The 18,243-nt window shown below is 51.8% G+C and overlaps 1 protein-coding gene across 1 annotated transcript in view; it reads right to left on the reverse strand.

Moving 5' to 3' along the window:
- The window catches only part of LOC140430933 (myosin-binding protein C, cardiac-type-like), a 249,902-nt gene that overhangs the window by 173,070 nt on the left and 58,589 nt on the right, over window positions 1-18,243 (reverse strand). Inside the window, exons 7-10 of the mRNA XM_072518761.1 lie at window positions 16,044-16,092; window positions 10,581-10,628; window positions 3,122-3,181; window positions 1,879-1,881 (exon numbers count right to left, since the gene is read on the reverse strand). Coding sequence (XP_072374862.1) covers window positions 1,879-1,881; window positions 3,122-3,181; window positions 10,581-10,628; window positions 16,044-16,092 — 160 coding nt within the window. The remainder of the gene's footprint in view (window positions 1-1,878; window positions 1,882-3,121; window positions 3,182-10,580; window positions 10,629-16,043; window positions 16,093-18,243) is intronic.

The raw sequence follows: 18,243 nt of genomic DNA on the forward strand, positions 1-18,243 counted from the left end.
TGCGGCCGTGGATACAGCACTCGCAGACTACGCCGCTTTCCAGGGGGTGGAGCATTGTGAAGGCGGCGCCGCCCCCGATTTCGGCGTCATCGGGGATTCTCCGTCCCGTCGCTGAATGCGATTTCGATGTCAGGGATCGGAGAATCCAACCCCTTATGAATGATTTTATGAAAGGAAGTCCACAAATAAACAATGTCCATAAACATTTCTTTGTCCACTCCTTCAATCACCTCATCAAAATGTTCAATCAGGATCGTCAGGTATGAACGACCCTTTATAAATCCCTATTGACTCTCTCTGATCAGCTGAAAATTTGCAAAGTTTATCCTTTGCAGTCTATCCTTAATTATAGATTCCAATAATATCCCGATAACAAGTTATGTTAAGTGGTGTATAATTCCCTGCTGTCTATCTCTCACCTTTAACAGCGGGGTGACAGGCACAATTTTCCAATCTACATTAACCGTTGTTGAACCGAGTGAACTGAGTAAGATTACAATTTTGGATCTGCAATGTTCATAGAATCCCAACAGTGCAGAGGGAGGCCATTCAGCCCATCAACTCTGCAACGACCCTCTGAAAGAGCATCCTACCCAAGCCCACACCTCCACCCTATCCTTGTAATCACACCTAACCTGCACATCTTTGGACTCTGAAGGGGCAATTTTATCATGGTCAATCCATCTAACCTGCACATCTTTGGACTGTGGGAGGAAACCGGAGCACCCGGAGGAAACCCACGCAGACATGGGGGGGCGGGTTTCTCTCAGCCCGAGGCTGGGCCAGAGAACCCCCACGACCGCCGCGAATCGCGCCACGCCGGCACGCGATTCTCCGCAGAGTGGTGCCGGTCGCAGGGCCAGGATGGGCTGAGCGGCCGTCGTGGAAACGCAGAATCCCGCCGGCACCATCCACACCTGCTCTCAGCCGACGGGAACTCAGCGTGGAAGGGTCGGGTGGCGGCCTGTGGCAGGGGAGGGGTGTTCGACCCCGGGGCGGGGGCCTCCGATGTGGCCTGGCCTATGATTGGGGCCCACCGATTGGCGGGCCGGTCTCTGTGTCCCAGTCTCCTTTCTTCCGCGCCGGCCCCTGTAGACCTGCACCATGTTGACTCGGGACTGGCCTGGACAAGGGAGGCACCGCGCATGCGTGGAAATCGCGCCGGTGGACTGCGCATGCATGGGTTGGCGCCGGACCCACTGCGCATGCGTGCATCTCCCGGCGCCCATTCCACAGCCGGATCAGCAGCTGGAGCGGCGTGAACCGCTCCAGCACTGTGCTGGCCCCCTGTAGGGCCAGAATTGCTGATCCTGGGGCCGTGTTGACGCCGTGAGAGTTTGTCCGACGGCGTCAACACTTAGCCTCATGATCAGAGAATCCCGCCCGGGGAGAAAGTGCAGACTCCACACAGTCACCCGAGGTCAGAATTGAACCCGAGTTCCTGGTAAATTGAGACAGCAGTGCTAATCACTGTGCTACCATGCCGCTCCTCGTTCTCACGGATTTCCTTTAAAACCCTGCCATAGAAACTATCGGATCTTGGGGATTTGTTACTCTGAATTTTGTGTTAGCCACCATCTGATATGAACTGATTTTCTGCTCAAAGACACGGGACATGTGGAGATTTAAGGATAAAGGAGATGGCAGAGTGAACTTGTGCCTGGGAGTGAGTTCAGAGACACTTAGAAGGGAGCGTGAAGGGACTTTTAAAAGACAGTGGAATACGTGTCCTGGCGTGGCAGGGTGACGAGAGCTTGTGGAACGGACAGTGAACTAAATGCACAAGGTTACACATCTGCTGGGAGAATGGCTTAAAGTACTTTAGTTCTGGTAGTTGAATGGGGTTCCACCTTTTGTTTGGTCTATTAGTTTTCTTACCCTCTGATGGTCAGTTCCAGTCCAGACAACGATTGTGAGAGGAATTGCGGGGGAACGCGATATCAAAGGTCATGAGAAAACAGGCAATCGGTTTCCAGGAATAAAAGAAAACAGTTCATTAGATTCTGAGTTAAAATAATTAAACAGCAACAGACACAGCAATACAGCCCCTTCGACCAACATGCTTTATACACCCGACCCTCACCCAATAACTCTGGATAATCAGGATTTCCACATTACCAGCTAATGATCCAGTTAGCTTTTGCACTCTTTCAATGACACCTTTCCCTCCACACAGAATGCACTGCAGTAAATACTTTGATATTATTCTGCACTGTGTGGGAGTAAGTCATTTTGAAATGTCGCACTATCACTGTACAGATTACCTCAGCATCGCTGGGTAGAATACCCAGTGCTGAATGGATTATCCCAGAATTCTCTGGCTGTTGGGATTCTCTTTTCCCACTGGCAGCGCACCCCCGCCCGTGGGTTTCCCAGCGGTGTTGGGTGGCTTCAATGGGATAATCCAGCCCTCAGTGTTTGGTAGTATTCCAGTGTTGATTCATAATCCCAGTGTTGGATGGTTTTCCCAGTATGAGGAGGAATACCTCAATGTTCAGTTGATTTTTTCAGTGTTGCATAGGTTGTGTAAGGTGAAGTCACCATCGTCCCAGATGGCCACAGGCTGCTTTCCCCTTTGAGGGGGAGAGCGGACCGATGGTGGTTTAACCAGAGGATCACCACACCTCAGACAAGGGGCAAGACTGAGAAGGTGGGGCCGTCATGAATAACTTCAGCGGGGATTGAACCTGCGCTGCTGGCCTCGCTCTGCAACTAAGCTAAACTGGCCCCCGTATTGTGCCAGAGTGGGGTACATTACCCCAGTATGGGGCTGATTGTCCTGATGTTGGGTAGATTGTCCCAGTGTTGGGTGGGCTATCTGAGCAGCGTGTGTTTTTTTTTGATTCATTTGGTGTGGATGTTGCTGGAAGACCAGCATTTATTGCCCATCCCTAATTGCCCTTGAACTGAGTAGCTTGCAACACAGTTAAGTGTGTGTGGGTCTGGTGTCACATGTAGGCCAGATTTCCTTCCCGAAAGAACATTAGTGAACCAGATGGGTTTTTACAACAATCGACCATGGTTTCATGGTCATCTTTCGACTTTAATTCCAGATATAGCCAGCGTCAGGAAGGGTTGGGGCAAGGAGTGTCTCAGTTAGGGGGGCGTGTCTGAATCTTACCTCTTCTTCAACAGTGCGCTAAAGTCCAGTCCTCCAGCTTCCTCACCCGCATCTGTGCTACTGTGGAGAGACGAATAAGTTAGAGAGCTGGCAATGGGGAACTGTTCCTCCAAGTAGATCTCCTCAATACACATTGTGCCAATAGTTATTTTTGAATTATGAGAATTTGAGAGTGTGGATTTAACTTTTGGGCCCTTGATTCACTGGATTCACCTGCTGCTTTTCAAAGGGATTCTGTTTGGCTGTTCATTACCCATTATATATTTACAATATAGAGCTCCCCTGAAACTGCCCCCATCAAACACTCCCAGGACAGCTACAGCACGGGGTTAGATACAGAGTAAAGCTCCCTCTACACTGTCCCCATCAAACACTCCCAGGACAGGTACAGCACGGGGTTAGATACAGAGTAAAGCTCCCTCTACACTGTCCCCATCAAACACTCCCAGGACAGGTACAGCACGGGGTTAGATACAGAGTAAAGCTCTCTCTACACTGTCCCCGTCAAACACTCTCAGTACAGGTACAGCATGGGGTTAGATACAGAGTAAAGCTCCCTCTACACTGTCCCCATCAAACACTCCCAGGACAGGTACAGCACGGGGTTAGATACAGAGTAAAGCTCCCTCTACACTGTCCCATCAAAGACTCCCAGGACAGGTACAGCATGGGGTTAGATACACAAAGCTCCCGCCACACTGTCCCTATCAAACACTCCCAGGGCAGGTACAGCACGGGGTTAGATGCAGAGTAAAGCTCCCTCTACACTGTCCCCATCTAACACTCCCAGGACAGGAACAGCACGGGTTTAGATACAGAGTAAAGCTCCCTCTACACTGTCCCATCAAACACTCCCAGGACAGGTGCAGCACGGGGTTAGATACAGAGTAAAGCTCCTTCTACACTGTCCGCGTCAAACACTCTCAGGACAGGTACAGCACGGGGTTAGATACAGAGTAAAGCTCCCTCTACACGGTCCCCATCAAACACTCCCAGGACAGGTACAGCACGGGGTTAGATCCAGAGTAAAGCTCCCTCTACACTGTCCCCATCAAACACTCCCAGGACAGGTACAGCACAGGGTTAGATAAAGTGGCGCAGCCATTGGTGCTCAAATGGCTGTCAGGATGCCCACATCATTGGCAGTGCCAATATCAATTGCCCCTCATCTTTGTTCTGAGCAGGTGCTAAGGGATATACTGGTTTAGCTATCGAGTCTTGCTGGACCACATTACAGCCCTGGTACCAGAGGACCACATCTGTCCTGAAACAGGGGCGAAATTCTCCCCCAACGGCGCGATGTCCGCCGACTGGCGCCAAAAACGGCGCCAATCAGACGGGCATCGCGCCGGCCCAAAGGTGCGGAATGCTCCGCATCTTTGGGGGCCGAGCCCCAACATTAAGGGGCTAGGCCGGCGCCGGAGGGATTTCCGCCCCGCCAGCTGGCGGAAATGGCGTTTGTTGCCCTGCCAGCTGGCGCAGAAATGTGGCGCATGCGCGGGAGCGTCAGCGACCGCCGACAGTTTCCCGTGCATGCGCAGTGGGGAGAGTCTCTTCCGCCTCCGCCATGGTGGAGACCGTGGCGGAGGCGGAAGGGAAAGAGTGCCCCCACGGCACAGGCCCGCCCGCGGATCGGTGGGCCCCGATCGCGGGCCAGGCCACCGTGGGGGCACCCCCCGGGGTCAGATCGCCCCGCGCCCCCCCCAGGACCCTGGAGCCCACCCACGCCGCCTGGTCCCGCCGGTAAATACCAGGTTTGATTTACGCCGGCGGGACAGGCAATTTCTGGGCGGGACTTCGGCCCATCCGGGCTGGAGAATTGAGCGGGGGGTCCCGCCAACCGGCGCGGCCCGATTCCCGCCCCCGCCCAATCTCCGGTCCCGGAGACTTCGGCGGGGGCGGGATTCACGGCGACCAACGGCCATTCTCCGACCCGGCGGGGGGTCGGAGAATGACGCCCCAGATTTCTCATTCTTACCCAGGTCAGATCTGCTCTGTGCTTGAGTCGGACATTCAGAGACACTTACCGAACATAACCCATTTCTTCAACATACTTCCATCAAGATTGCTCATTGTCTCAGAGGTGTCACTGCTCTAACAGGTCAGCATGCCAGCACAGTGGGAGTGCCCATCTTTGTTCATGCTGTGAAAATGGACTCAATGCAGCAATGTGAGTGTTGGCAATGTGTTAACATGTAAGAAGGAGTCTGACAGGGCAGAGAGGGGCAGGGGAGAGAAAGGGAGGGGAGAGCGAAGGGGAGAGGAGGAGTGAAAGGGAAGTGGGTGAAAGGGCAGAGGGTGGAAGGGCAGAGGGTGAAAGGGAAGTGGGTGAAAGGGCAGAGGGTGAAACAGGTGGAAGTGGACAGAGAATGGAACGAAGGGGCAAAAGGGGAGGGGGAAGGTATGGAGAGGGGTAGTGTGAGGATAGGTGAAGGGGAGAGAGTGTGGTTGTGGTAAACACCACTAGTGATATATTGTATGTATTACGGCACTGCCTGTGTATTACAGGTACTACGGTAGACCCTTGCCTGCTGGCTCCTCCCAGCAGGCAGCGTATAAAAGTGTAAGCTCTCCTGCGCTGCTCCCATTCTGGTTCCAGCTGCGGGAGGCATAACATCTTGTGCAATAAAGCCTCGATTGTTTCACCCTTCTCGTCTCGGGGTAATTGACGGTGCATCAATGTATTGCACAAAATTTTAATTTTAAAAGATGAACATCTTAAGCCTGATCGCCTGCAGCTGAGCCCTCAAGCAGCCAACGCCACTTCCACCTTCGAGCACTGGCTAGCCTGCTTTGAAGGCTACCTCAGAGCAGCCACTGAAGAACTCTCGGACCCACAGAAGCTCCAGGTCCTCTACTCACGGGTGAGCACTGAAATTTTCCCCCTCATCCGGGATGCGCCCACCTACTCAGAAGCGATGACGCTACTGAAAGGACATTACGTTAAGTCAGTGAATCAAGTGTACGCCAGGCACCTCCTGGCCACGAGACGGCAACTCCCCGGGGAGACTCTGGACGATTTTTTGCAGGCCCTACAGATCCTCGGTAGGAACTGTGACTGCTAGGCAGTTTCGGCAGTCCAACACACCGAACTATTAATTAGAGATGCTTATGTCACGGGCATGAAGTCTACGTACGTTGCCAGTGACTACTGGAAGGGGGTACGCTCGATCTTGCGGAGAATAGGCAGCTTGCCAATTCACTAGAAGTGGCCTCCCGTAACCTGGAGTCCTACACCCCCGACCGCGCGGCACCCTCGTGGGCATCGTGGGCCCCACCAGCTGCCAACTACAGCTCACCGCAAACCTGCGCCGCGCGGTAGCCAGCCCACTCTGGGGGGCCCCAAGTGTTATTTTTGTGGACAAAGCAAACACCCAAGGCAGCGCTGCCCGGCGCGGAGCGCGACCTGCTATGGGTGTGGGAAGAAAGGACACTTTGTTTCTGTTTGCCAGGCCCGGTCGGCCGCCGCTGTTTCCAGGCCTGGCATTTCTACACCTCCCAGGGGCGCCGCCATCTTCTCCTCCGCAAGCCACGAGCAGCCCGTGGGCGCCGCCATCTTCCCCACCGCAAGCCACGAGCAGCCCGTGGGCGCCGCCATCTTCCCCACCGCAAGCCATGTGTGCCCCGTGGGCGCCGCCATCTTCAGCGCCATTTTGGACTGCGCCTCAGGACCCCTGCTCGTCTGGCCGTTCGCCGCCTACTGCTACCTCCGCCACCGCTGATCAGCCCGGGACCTTCCAGCATCTTCCGCACCTCGCCTCCATCACCCTGGATCAGTCTCGGCCCCGCAACCTCGCGACCGCTACGACGACGGTGAAGATCGATGGGCACGAGACGGCCTGCCTCTTTGACTCCGGGAGCACAGAGAGCTTCATCCACCCCACTACGGTAAGGCGCTGCCCCCTCCCGGTACTCCCCGTCACCCAGAAAATCTCCCTGGCCTCCGGATCCCATTCTGTTGAAATCCGGGGCTACTGTATCGCGACCTTCACCGTCCAGGGCGTAGAGTTCAGCAACTTCAGGCTCTACATCCTCCCCACCTCTGCGCTGCCCTGTTATCGGCCTGGATTTTCAATGCCACCCCCAAAGCCTTACTTTGAAATTCGACGGACCCCTGCCCCCCCCTCACCGTCTGCGGCCTCACGGCCCTTTAGGTCGATCCACCTTCACTGTTTGCGAACCTCACCCCGGACTGCAAACCCTGCGCCACTTGGAGCAGACGGTACAGTGCCCAGGACAGGACCTTCATCAGGTCGGAGGTCCAACAGCTTCTGCGGGAGAGGATCATTGAGGACAGCAACAGCCCCTGGAGAGCTCAAGTAGTGATAGTGAAGACTGGGGAGAAGCACAGGATGGTCATTGACTACAGTCAGACCATCAGTCGGTACAAGCAGCTCGATGCGTACCCTTTCCCCCGCATATCTGACATGGTCAATTAGATTGCGCAGTATCGAGTCTTCTCCACAGTGGACCTGAAGTCCGCCTACCACCAGCTCCCCATCCGCCCGGAGGACCGCCAATACACTGCATTCGAAGCAGATGGCCGCCTCTATCACTTCCTCAGAATTCCCTTCGGCGTCACCAATGGGGTCTCGGTCTTCCAGCGACAGATGGACCAAATGGTTGACCAGTACGGGCTGTGGGCCACCTTCCTGTACCTAGATAACGTCACCATCTGTGGCCACGATCAGCAGGACCACGACGCAAACCTCCAAAAATTCCTCCATACTGCCAAACTCCTTAATCTCAGATACAATAAGGAGAAATGCGTTTTCCGCACCAACCGCTTAGCCATCCTCGGCTATGTAGTGGAAAATGGAGTCCTAGGGCCCGGCCCCGACTGCATGCGCCCCCTCATGGAACTCCCCCTCCCCCACTGCCCCAAGGCCCTGAAACGGTGCCTGGGGTTTTTCTCGTATTACGCCCACTGGGTCCCTAACTATGCGGACAAGGCCCGCCCACTCATTCAGTCCACAGTTTTTCCGCTGATGGCTGAGGCCCGCCAGGCCTTCAACCACATCAAGGCAGACATCGCCAAGGCCATGATGCACGCGGTCAACGAGACTCTCCCCTTTCAGGTGGAGAGCAATGCATCGGACGTGGCTCTGGCCGCCACCCTCAACCAGGCGGGCAGACCCGTGGCTTTCTTTTCCCGCACCCTCCATGCCTCCAAAATTCAGCACTCCTCTGTTGAAAAAGAGGCCCAAGCCATTGTGGAAGCTGTGCGACATTGGAGGCATTACCTGGCCGGCAGGAGATTCACTCTCCTCACTGACCAATGGTCGGTTGCTTTCATGTTTAATAATACACAGCGGGCTTGAGGTGGAGGATCGAGCTCTCCACCTATAATTATGAGATCTTGTATCGCCCGAGGAAGCTCAATGAGCCTCCAGATGCCATATCCCGCGGTACATGTGCCAGCGCACAGGCAGACCGACTCCAGGCTCTCCACTATGACCTCTGCCACCCAGGGGTCACCCGGTTCTTCCATTTTGTCAAGGCCCGCAACCTGCCCTACTCCATTGAGGAGGTCAGGACCGTCACCAGAGACTGCCAAGTCTGCGCAGAGTGCAAGCCGCACTTCTACCGGCCAGATAGAGCGCACATGGTGAAGGCTTCCAACCCCTTTGAACGCCTCAGCGTGGACTTCAAAGGGCCCCTCCCCTCCACCGACTGCAACCTGTACTTCCTCAACGTAATTGATGAGTACTCCCGGTTCCCCTTCACCATCCCATGCTCCGACATGACTTCTGCCACGGTAATCAAAGCCCTGCACAGCATCTTCACTCTGTTCGGTTTCCCCACCTACATCCACAGCGATCGGGGATCCTCTTTCATGAGTGATGAGCTGCGTCAGCTCCTGCTCAGCAAAGGCATTGCCTCGAGCAGGACGACCAGCTACAACCCCCGGGGAAACGGGCAGGTGGAGAGGGAAAACGGGACGGTCTGGAAGGTTGTCCTGCTGGCCCTGCGGTCTAAAAATCTCCCGGTCTCCTGCTGGCAGGAGGTCCTCCCCGACGCGCTCCACTCCATCCGGTTGCTCCTCTGCACCGCGACTAATGAGACCCTTCACAAACGTGTGTTTGCCTTCCCCAGGAAGTCCACCTCCAGGGTCTCGCTCCCAACATGGCTGACAGTTCCTGGACCCATCCTCCTCCGGAAGCATGTGCGGAGCCATAAATCGGACCCCTGGGTCGAGAAGGTCCACCTCCTACATGCAAACCCGCAGTACGCCTACGTGGCACACCCCGACGGGCGCCAAGACACCATCTCCCTCCGGGACCTGGCACCCGCTGGGTCCCCACCTCCCGACCCCCAACCTGACACCGCTCCCCCCCCCGCTCCCGGTTGCCTCATTCACCCTTGCGCCACTCACCCTCCCTCCAGCGAACCTCACCGCAGCCCCCACCCCAGAAGGATCAGTCCTCCCACTGGATCCACTCAGGGGTGACGATGACGAGGACAACACACTCCCGGAGTCGCAGGTGACCAAGTCACCGCCCACATCACCAGGACTGAGGCGATCACGGCGGACGGTCAAAGCCCCCGACAGACTTAATTTGTAATGTTTTCGTCACCCCCATCGGACTGTTTTTTAACAGGGGGTGAATGTGGTAAACACCACTAGTGGTATATTGTATGTATTACGGCATTGCCCGTATATTACAGGTACGACGGTAAATCCCTGGCTGCTGGCTCCTCCCAGCAGGCGGGGTATAAAAGTGTGCGCTCTCCTGCGCTGCTTCCATTCTGGTTCCAGCTGCGGGAGGCTCAACATCTTGTGCAATAAAGCCTCGATTGTTTCACCATTCTCATTTTGTGGTAATTGACGGTACATCAGTGGTGCAGGAGTTTGTGTAGAAGAAGGGAGCAAGGAGTTTGCAAGCCGTGCAATGGGGGTGGATGCTGTGGGCTGGGGTGGACCTAAAGATAGAGATAGGGTGTAGGAGGATGGAGGTAAAGTGGGCGAAGGGGGGTTTCGGTAGAGGGGGGTTAGGGTGAGAGTAAGGGGTTGTGATTTTGGATGGGATCAATTTTGACTGGAGTGGTATCAGTAGTTGGGGTGTGGGCTGGTATACGGTTGGCGGGGTAAGGGGGTGAGGTGCTTGGGTTAGGAGTCGGTGTGGGGGTGGAGAGTGGTTCACTGCCAGTATTATTCCACTGGATTACTGATGTGACTCGGTGATCGCCTCTCGCAGTCCAGCGGCCTCCAGAATCACCCCCAAAAGGCCACACTCTTACAGCCCAAATATTGGGAGAGATTCTGGCATTGCTGTTTAGTCAGCTCACTCATCCAGATTCTTAAAGGAGTCACCACCTTGGTCACGAGCAGAGATTCCCATGATTATTTGTGGCTTTTCCATGTTTATCATTGGCCAATCAGGCGACCTGGGATCTCGCACCAAGGTCGCTGCCCCTCTAAGAGCTGGGATTGTGTGCCGCTGTATAATGTTACTACCTGGTACTGGTCCCCATCCTCTTCCGAGATCCCACTGCTGCCAAGCTCCTGGATGATAGTTTGAATGACAAGTTAGCGATCAGACAGATCGCAGAAACAAACCCAAGCACAGTCTGAAAGTTCATCCACCCTCTACCCATTCAAACCCATTTAACCAACTGAATTGAACTGGTAACACTGAAGAATAGGACAAGGAGGTGGAGGGAAGACAGGAAGAGTCAGGAGGGGGAGGGGGAACAGGCTGCTTTGCCTCATCAATGACCGTCACAGTCAACCAGTAGTCTACAGCTTGAATCAATACTCTGACACATTTGACCAATCAGCTCCCACAATAGACACGTGTACTGGGCCAATAAGCTGCAGTTTTAAATCCACATTTACGTGGGGCCAAGATTGACCATGTTGGATCAGCCACTCCCACAAGCACAGCCCAAATGGGACTGCATACAAGTCATGGGCGGCACAGTGGCTCAGTGGGTAACACTGTTGCCTCACAGGACACGGGTTTAATTCCGACCTCGGGAGACTGTCTGTGTGGAGTTTGCATGTTCTCCCCGTGCCTGCATAGGTTTCCTCCGGGTGTTCCAGTTTATTCCCACAGTCCAGAGAGGTGGATTGGCCATGCTAAAACTACCCCTTGGTGTCCAAAGATGTGCAGTTAGGTGGATTGGCCATGTTAAATTAGTGTTCAAAGACACGTAGGTTAGGTGGATTAGCCATGTTAAATTTGTGTTCAAAGACACACAGGTTAGGTGGATTAACCATGTTAAATTAGTGTTCAAAGACACACAGGTTAGGTGGATTGGCCATGTTAAATTGCCCCTTAGTGTCCAAAGACACACAGGTTAGGTGGATTAGCCATGTTAAATTAGTGTTCAAAGACACGCAGGTTAGGTGGATTAGCCATGTTAAATTAGTGTTCAAAGACACACAGGTTAGGTGGATTGGCCGTGTTAAATTGCCCCTTAGTGACCAGAGACACGCAGGTTAGGTGGATTGGCCATGTTAAATTGCCCCTTAGTGTTCAAAGTCACGCAGGTTAGGTGGATTAGCCATGTTAAATTAGTGTCCAAAGACACGCAGGTTAGGTGGATTGGCCATGTTAAATTAGTGTTCAAAGTCACACAGGTTAGGTGGATTGGCCCATGTTAAATTGCCCCTTAGTGTCCAGAGACACGCAGGTTAGGTGGATTGGCCATGTTAAATTGCCCCTTAGTGTCCAGAGACACACAGGTTAGGTGGATTGGCCATGTTAAATTAGTGTTCAAAGTCACACAGGTTAGGTGGATTAGCCATGTTAAATTTGTGTTCAAAGACACGTAGGTTAGGTGGATTAGCCATGTTAAATTAGTGTTCAAAGAAACACAGGTTAGGTGGATTGGCCGTGTTAAATTGCCCCTTAGTGTCCAGAGACACGCAGGTTAGGTGGATTAGCCATGTTAAATTAGTGTTCAAAGACACGCAGGTTAGGTGGATTAGCCATGTTAAATTAGTGTTCAAAGACACACAGGTTAGGTGGATTGGCCGTGTTAAATTGCCCCTTAGTGTCCAAAGACACACAGGTTAGGTGGATTGGCCATGTTAAATTAGTGTTCAAAGTCACACAGGTTAGGTGGATTGGCCATGTTAAATTGCCCCTTGGTGTCCAGAGACATGCAGGTTAGGTGGGATTGGCCATGTTAAAGTGCCCCTTAGTGTCCAGAGACACACAGGTTAGGTGGATTGGCCATGTTAAATTAGTGTTCAAAGTCACACAGGTTAGGTGGATTAGCCATGTTAAATTTGTGTTCAAAGACACGTAGGTTAGGTGGATTAGCCATGTTAAATTGCCCCTTAGTGTCCAAAGACACACAGGTTAGGTGGATTGGCCATGTTAAATTGCCCCTTAGTGTCCAGAGACACGCAGGTTAGGTGGATTGGCCATGTTAAATTGCCCCTTAGTGTTCAAAGTCACGCAGGTTAGGTGGATTAGCCATGTTAAATTAGTGTCCAGAGACACGCAGGTTAGGTGGATTGGCCATGTTAAATTGCCCCTTAGTGTCCAGAGACACGCAGGTTAGGTGGATTGGCCAGGTTAAATTGCCCCTTAGTGTCCAAAGACACACAGGTTAGGTGGATTAGCCATGTTAAATTAGTTTTCAAAGTCACACAGGTTAGGTGGATTAGCCATGTTAAATTAGTGTCCAGAGACACGCAGGTTAGGTGGATTGGCCATGTTAAATTGCCCTTTAGTGTTCAAAGTCACGCAGGTTAGGTGGATTAGCCATGTTAAATTAGTGTCCAGAGACACGCAGGTTAGGTGGATTGGCCATGTTAAATTGCCCCTTAGTGTCCAGAGACACGCAGGTTAGGTGGATTAGCCAGGTTAAATTGCCCCTTAGTGTCCAAAGACACACAGGTTAGGTGGATTAGCCATGTTAAATTAGTGTTCAAAGTCACACAGGTTAGGTGGATTAGCCATGTTAAATTAGTGTCCAAAGACACGCAGGTTAGGTGGATTGGCCATGTTAAATTAGTGTTCAAAGTCACACAGGTTAGGTGGATTAGCCATTTTAAATTTGTGTTCAAAGACACGTAGGTTAGGTGGATTAGCCATGTTAAATTGCCCCTTAGTGTCCAAAGACACACAGGTTAGGTGGATTAGCCATGTTAAATTAGTGTTCAAAGTCACACAGGTTAGGTGGATTGGCCATGTTAAATTAGTGTTCAAAGTCACACAGGTTAGGAGGATTAGCCATTTTAAATTTGTGTTCAAAGACACGTAGGTTAGGTGGATTAGCCATGTTAAATTGCCCCTTAGTGTCCAAAGACACACAGGTTAGGTGGATTAGCCATATTAAATTAGTGTTCAAAGACACGCAGGTTAGGTGGATTGGCCATGTTAAATTGCCCCTTAGTGTCCAGAGACACGCAGGTTAGGTGGATTGGCCATGTTAAATTGCCCTTTAGTGTTCAAAGTCACGCAGGTTAGGTGGATTAGCCATGTTAAATTAGTGTCCAGAGACACGCAGGTTAGGTGGATTGGCCATGTTAAATTGCCCCTTAGTGTCCAAAGACACACAGGTTAGGTGGATTAGCCATGTTAAATTAGTGTTCAAAGTCACACAGGTTAGGTGGATTGGCCATGTTAAATTAGTGTTCAAAGTCACACAGGTTAGGTGGATTAGCCATGTTAAATTTGTGTTCAAAGACACGTAGGTTAGGTGGATTAGCCATGTTAAATTGCCCCTTAGTGTCCAAAGACACACAGGTTAGGTGGATTGGCCATGTTAAATTGCCCCTTAGTGTCCAGAGACATGCAGGTTAGGTGGATTGGCCATGTTAAATTGCCCCTTAGTGTCCAAAGACACACAGGTTAGGTGGATTGGCCATGTTAAATTTGTGTTCAAAGACACGCAGGTTAGGTGGATTGGCCATGTTAAATTGCCCCTTAGTGTCCAAAGTCACGCAGGTTAGGTGGATTAGCCATGTTAAATTAGTGTTCAAAGACACGCAGGTTAGGTGGATTAGCCATGTTAAATTAGTGTTCAAAGTCACGCAAGTTAGGTGGATTAGCCATGTTAAATTAGTGTTCAAAGTCACACAGGTTAGGTGGATTGGCCATGTTAAATTAGTGTTCAAAGACACGCAGTTTAGGTGGATTGGCCATGTTAAATTAGTGTTCAAAGACACGCAGGTTAGCTGGATTGGGCATGTTACATTAGTGTCCAAAAACACGCAGGTTAGGTGGATTAGCCATGTTAAATTTGTGTTCAAAGACACGCAGGTTAGGTGGATTGGCCATGTTAAATTGCCCCTCAGTGTCCAACACACGCAGGTTAGGTGGATTGGCCATGTTAAATTGCCCCTTAGTGTTCAAAGTCACGCAGGTTAGGTGGATTAGCCATGTTAAATTTGTGTTCAAAGACACGCAGGTTAGGTGGATTGGCCATGTTAAATTGCCCCTCAGTGTCCAACACACGCAGGTTAGGTGGATTGGCCATGTTAAATTGCCCCTTAGTGTTCAAAGTCACGCAGGTTAGGTGGATTAGCCATGTTAAATTTGTGTTCAAAGACACGCAGGTTAGGTGGATTAGCCATGTTAAATTTGTGTTCAAAGACACGCAGGTTAGGTGGATTAGCCATGTTAAATTGGTGTTCAAAGTCACACAGGTTAGGTGGATTGGCCATGTTAAATTAGTGTTCAAAGACACGCAGTTTAGGTGGATTGGCCATGTTAAATTAGTGTTCAAAGACACGCAGGTTAGCTAGATTGGGCATGTTACATTAGTGTCCAAAAACACGCAGGTTAGGTGGATTAGCCATGTTAAATTTGTGTTCAAAGACACGCAGGTTAGGTGGATTGGCCATGTTAAATTGCCCCTCAGTGTCCAACACACGCAGGTTAGGTGGATTGGCCATGTTAAATTGCCCCTTAGTGTTCAAAGTCACGCAGGTTAGGTGGATTAGCCATGTTAAATTTGTGTTCAAAGACACGCAGGTTAGGTGGATTAGCCATGTTAAATTTGTGTTCAAAGACACGCAGGTTAGGTGGATTGGCCATGTTAAATTGCCTCTTAGTGTCCAGAGACACGCAGGTTAGGTGGATTGGCCATGTTAAATTGCCCCTTAGCGTCCAAAGTCACGCAGGTTAGGTGGATTAGCCATGTTAAATTGCCCCTCAGTGTCCAAAGTCACGCAGGTTAGGTGGATTAGCCATGTTAAGTTAGTGTTCAAAGACACGCAGGTTAGGTGGATTGGCCGTGTTAAATTGCCTCTTAGTGTCCAGAGACACGCAGGTTAGGTGGATTGGCCATGTTAAATTGCCCCTTAGCGTCCAAAGACACGCAGGTTAGGTGGATTAGCCATGTTAAATTGCCCCTCAGTGTCCAAAGTCACGCAGGTTAGGTGGATTAGCCATGTTAAATTAGTGTTCAAAGTCGCGCAAGTTAGATGGATTAGCCATGTTAAATTAGTGTTCAAAGACACGCAGGTTAGGTTATGGGGTTAAGGGGATAGGGTGGAGGGGGGCGCGGGTAGATAGGGTGTTCTTTCGGAGGGTTGGTGCAGACTGAATTGGCTGACTGACCTCCTTCCGCACTATTGGGATTCTACAGATTCTGTGAAGTCACCGAGCAACTGAGCAGGGCTGAGACCAATCCCCAGGTGACAGCCGTAGGTTCCTGAGGATGGTGGAAGCCTGGCCGATTTGTTCCTGAAGATACAGACAGCAGTGCCAGAGCCCAGGCTGTAGGCCGGGCGGCACAAATTGAACCGAGAGTTCGGCCTGTCAGAACTCCAAGCTGCTGAGCAGTACAGACACAAGTGGCCTATGTGATGAGGACTTTACCATCAATGATTTTGTTCCTGGTCCCGAGGGTAAAGCATTACTGTGGGGCTTGCCAAGATAAGAATTGAGCATCAAACGGACTTCAGTAAGTTAGAAACACATTTCACATCTAAAATTCCAAGAGAGTCACTTACGTGCGTCTGAACTGAGACAAAATGTCCATTTCCTCGTGCACTGGGACCTCTGGGATTAGAACATGCCACAGTTAACAATATTTCCTGAGCAGGTTAACAGATAGTAAGTGTACAGCAAACTGTCCCATTCACCCATCACCCCTGTGCTCGTTCACCTTCCTTCACTCCAGGTTATTCAACACTGATTTGAAAATTCGACCTCCACGACCATGCCCCAGACCCCCTCCTCCATCTCTGTAACTGCCAGCCTGACAATCCTCCAAGAAATCTGCACCCCTCCAATTCTGCGCTGGAGCATATACAGAACAGGTTCGAGAGGCTGGGTTTGGCCAACTCCTGTCCAAATATTCACTGCCCGATTTTAATTGGTCCATCCTTAGTGGCTGTCCCTTCAGTATTCCACCCTGAAGGTCTGGAATTCTCACCCTTAACCTCTGTCCCTCCCCCTAAGTCTCCAGTCTGGTAAATTCCACCAACATGAATGGCTTCTGATTTCATGTCAGTTGGACAAAATGTCTGCAACTGTCATCAGCCCCTCCTCCCCCAATCCCACCACCCTGGAGAACAGGCCGTTCAAATCTATCTGTCACCTACACCGCCATCACTCTGGAGAACAGGACGTCTGATATGTCTGCCACCCCCTCCTCCCTCTTCCCCACCACCCTGGAGAACAGGCCGCACAAATGTGTCTGACACCCCCTCCCCCAGCTACCCTGGAGAACAGGTGGCTGGATTCTCCACAGCCCCTCGCTATTTGGCGCTGGGGAGGCGGAGAATCTAATTTGATGCCGAAATCGGGGCCCCGAGAATCGGCGTGTGCGAGTAGTACTCCGCGCGGCTGGGGGCCCATTGCCCAGCGATCCTCCACTCCAGACCGGCTGAGTTCCCGATGGCGTGGAACTAACATGCTATGGCCGGTCGGGATGCTCACATGGCGGCTGCGGACTCAGTCCACGGCCATCCTGGTGGGGGGGGCGGGGGGATCGGGCCTGTCGGATCTTCGGGCGCGCGGCCGATCGGGGGCGGCTACATTTCGAAGCTGCCTCCTCAGTCCGAGTCCGCCATCGTGCCCGGCGTGGCCGTTGGAGGCCACCGCCGTGCGCATGCGCGGACTCCAGACTGGAAGTGCGGGTGCCCGTATCCGCAGCTAAAGCTGCGTGAATCACTCTGGGTCCCCGCTAGCCCCCTGCAGGTGAGTGAATCGACTGTCCTTTTTTATTGGAAACTTGGGAGTGAAACACGTGATAGCGAGGCTAGGAATAGGGAGAGAGTGCAGTTGAACACGTGGCTGCAGGAATGGTGTAGGAGGGAGGGCTTCAGGTATTTGGATAATTGGACCGCATTCTGGGGAAGGTGGGACCTGTACAAGCAGGACGGGTTGCATCTGAACCAGAGGGGCACCAATATCCTGGGAGGGAGGTTTGCTAGTACTCTTCGGGAGGGTTTAAACTAATTTGGCAGGGGAATGGGAACCGGATTTGTAGTCCAGCAACTAAGGTAGCCGATATTCAGGACGCCAAAGCATGTAATGAGGCAGTGGGGAAGGGAACACTGACAAAGGAGAGTATTTGCAGGCACGGAGATGGGTTGAAGTGTGTATACTTCAACGCAAGAAGCATCAGGAATAAGGTGGGTGAACTTAAGGCATGGATCGGTACTTGGGACTACGATGTGGTGGCCATCACGGAAACTTGGATAGAAGAGGGGCAGAAATGGTTGTTGGAGGTCCCTGGTTATAGATGTTTCAATAAGATTAGGGAGGGTGGTAAAAGAGGTGGGGGGGTGGCATTATTAATTAGAGATAGTATAACAGCTGCAGAAAGGCAGTTCGAGGAGTATCACCCTATTGAGGTAGTATGGGTTGAAGTCAGAAATAGGAAAGGAGCAGTCACCTTGTTAGGAGTTTTCTATAGGCCCCCCAATAGTAACAGAGATGTGGAGGAACAGATTGGGAAACAGATTTTGGAAAGGTGCAGAAGTCATAGGGTAGTAGTCATGGGTGACTTTAACTTCCCAAATATTGAGTGGAAACTCTTTAGATCAAATAGTTTGGATGGGGTGGTGTTTGTGCAGTGTGTCCAGGAAGCTTTTCTAACACAGTATGTAGATTGTCCGACCAGAGGAGGGGCAATATTGGATTTAGTACTGGGTAATGAACCAGGGCAAGTGATGGATTTGTTAGTGGGGGAGCATTTTGGAG

The sequence above is a fragment of the Scyliorhinus torazame genome, chromosome 10 (genome assembly GCF_047496885.1).
Source record: "Scyliorhinus torazame isolate Kashiwa2021f chromosome 10, sScyTor2.1, whole genome shotgun sequence".
Taxonomy (NCBI): domain Eukaryota; kingdom Metazoa; phylum Chordata; class Chondrichthyes; order Carcharhiniformes; family Scyliorhinidae; genus Scyliorhinus; species Scyliorhinus torazame.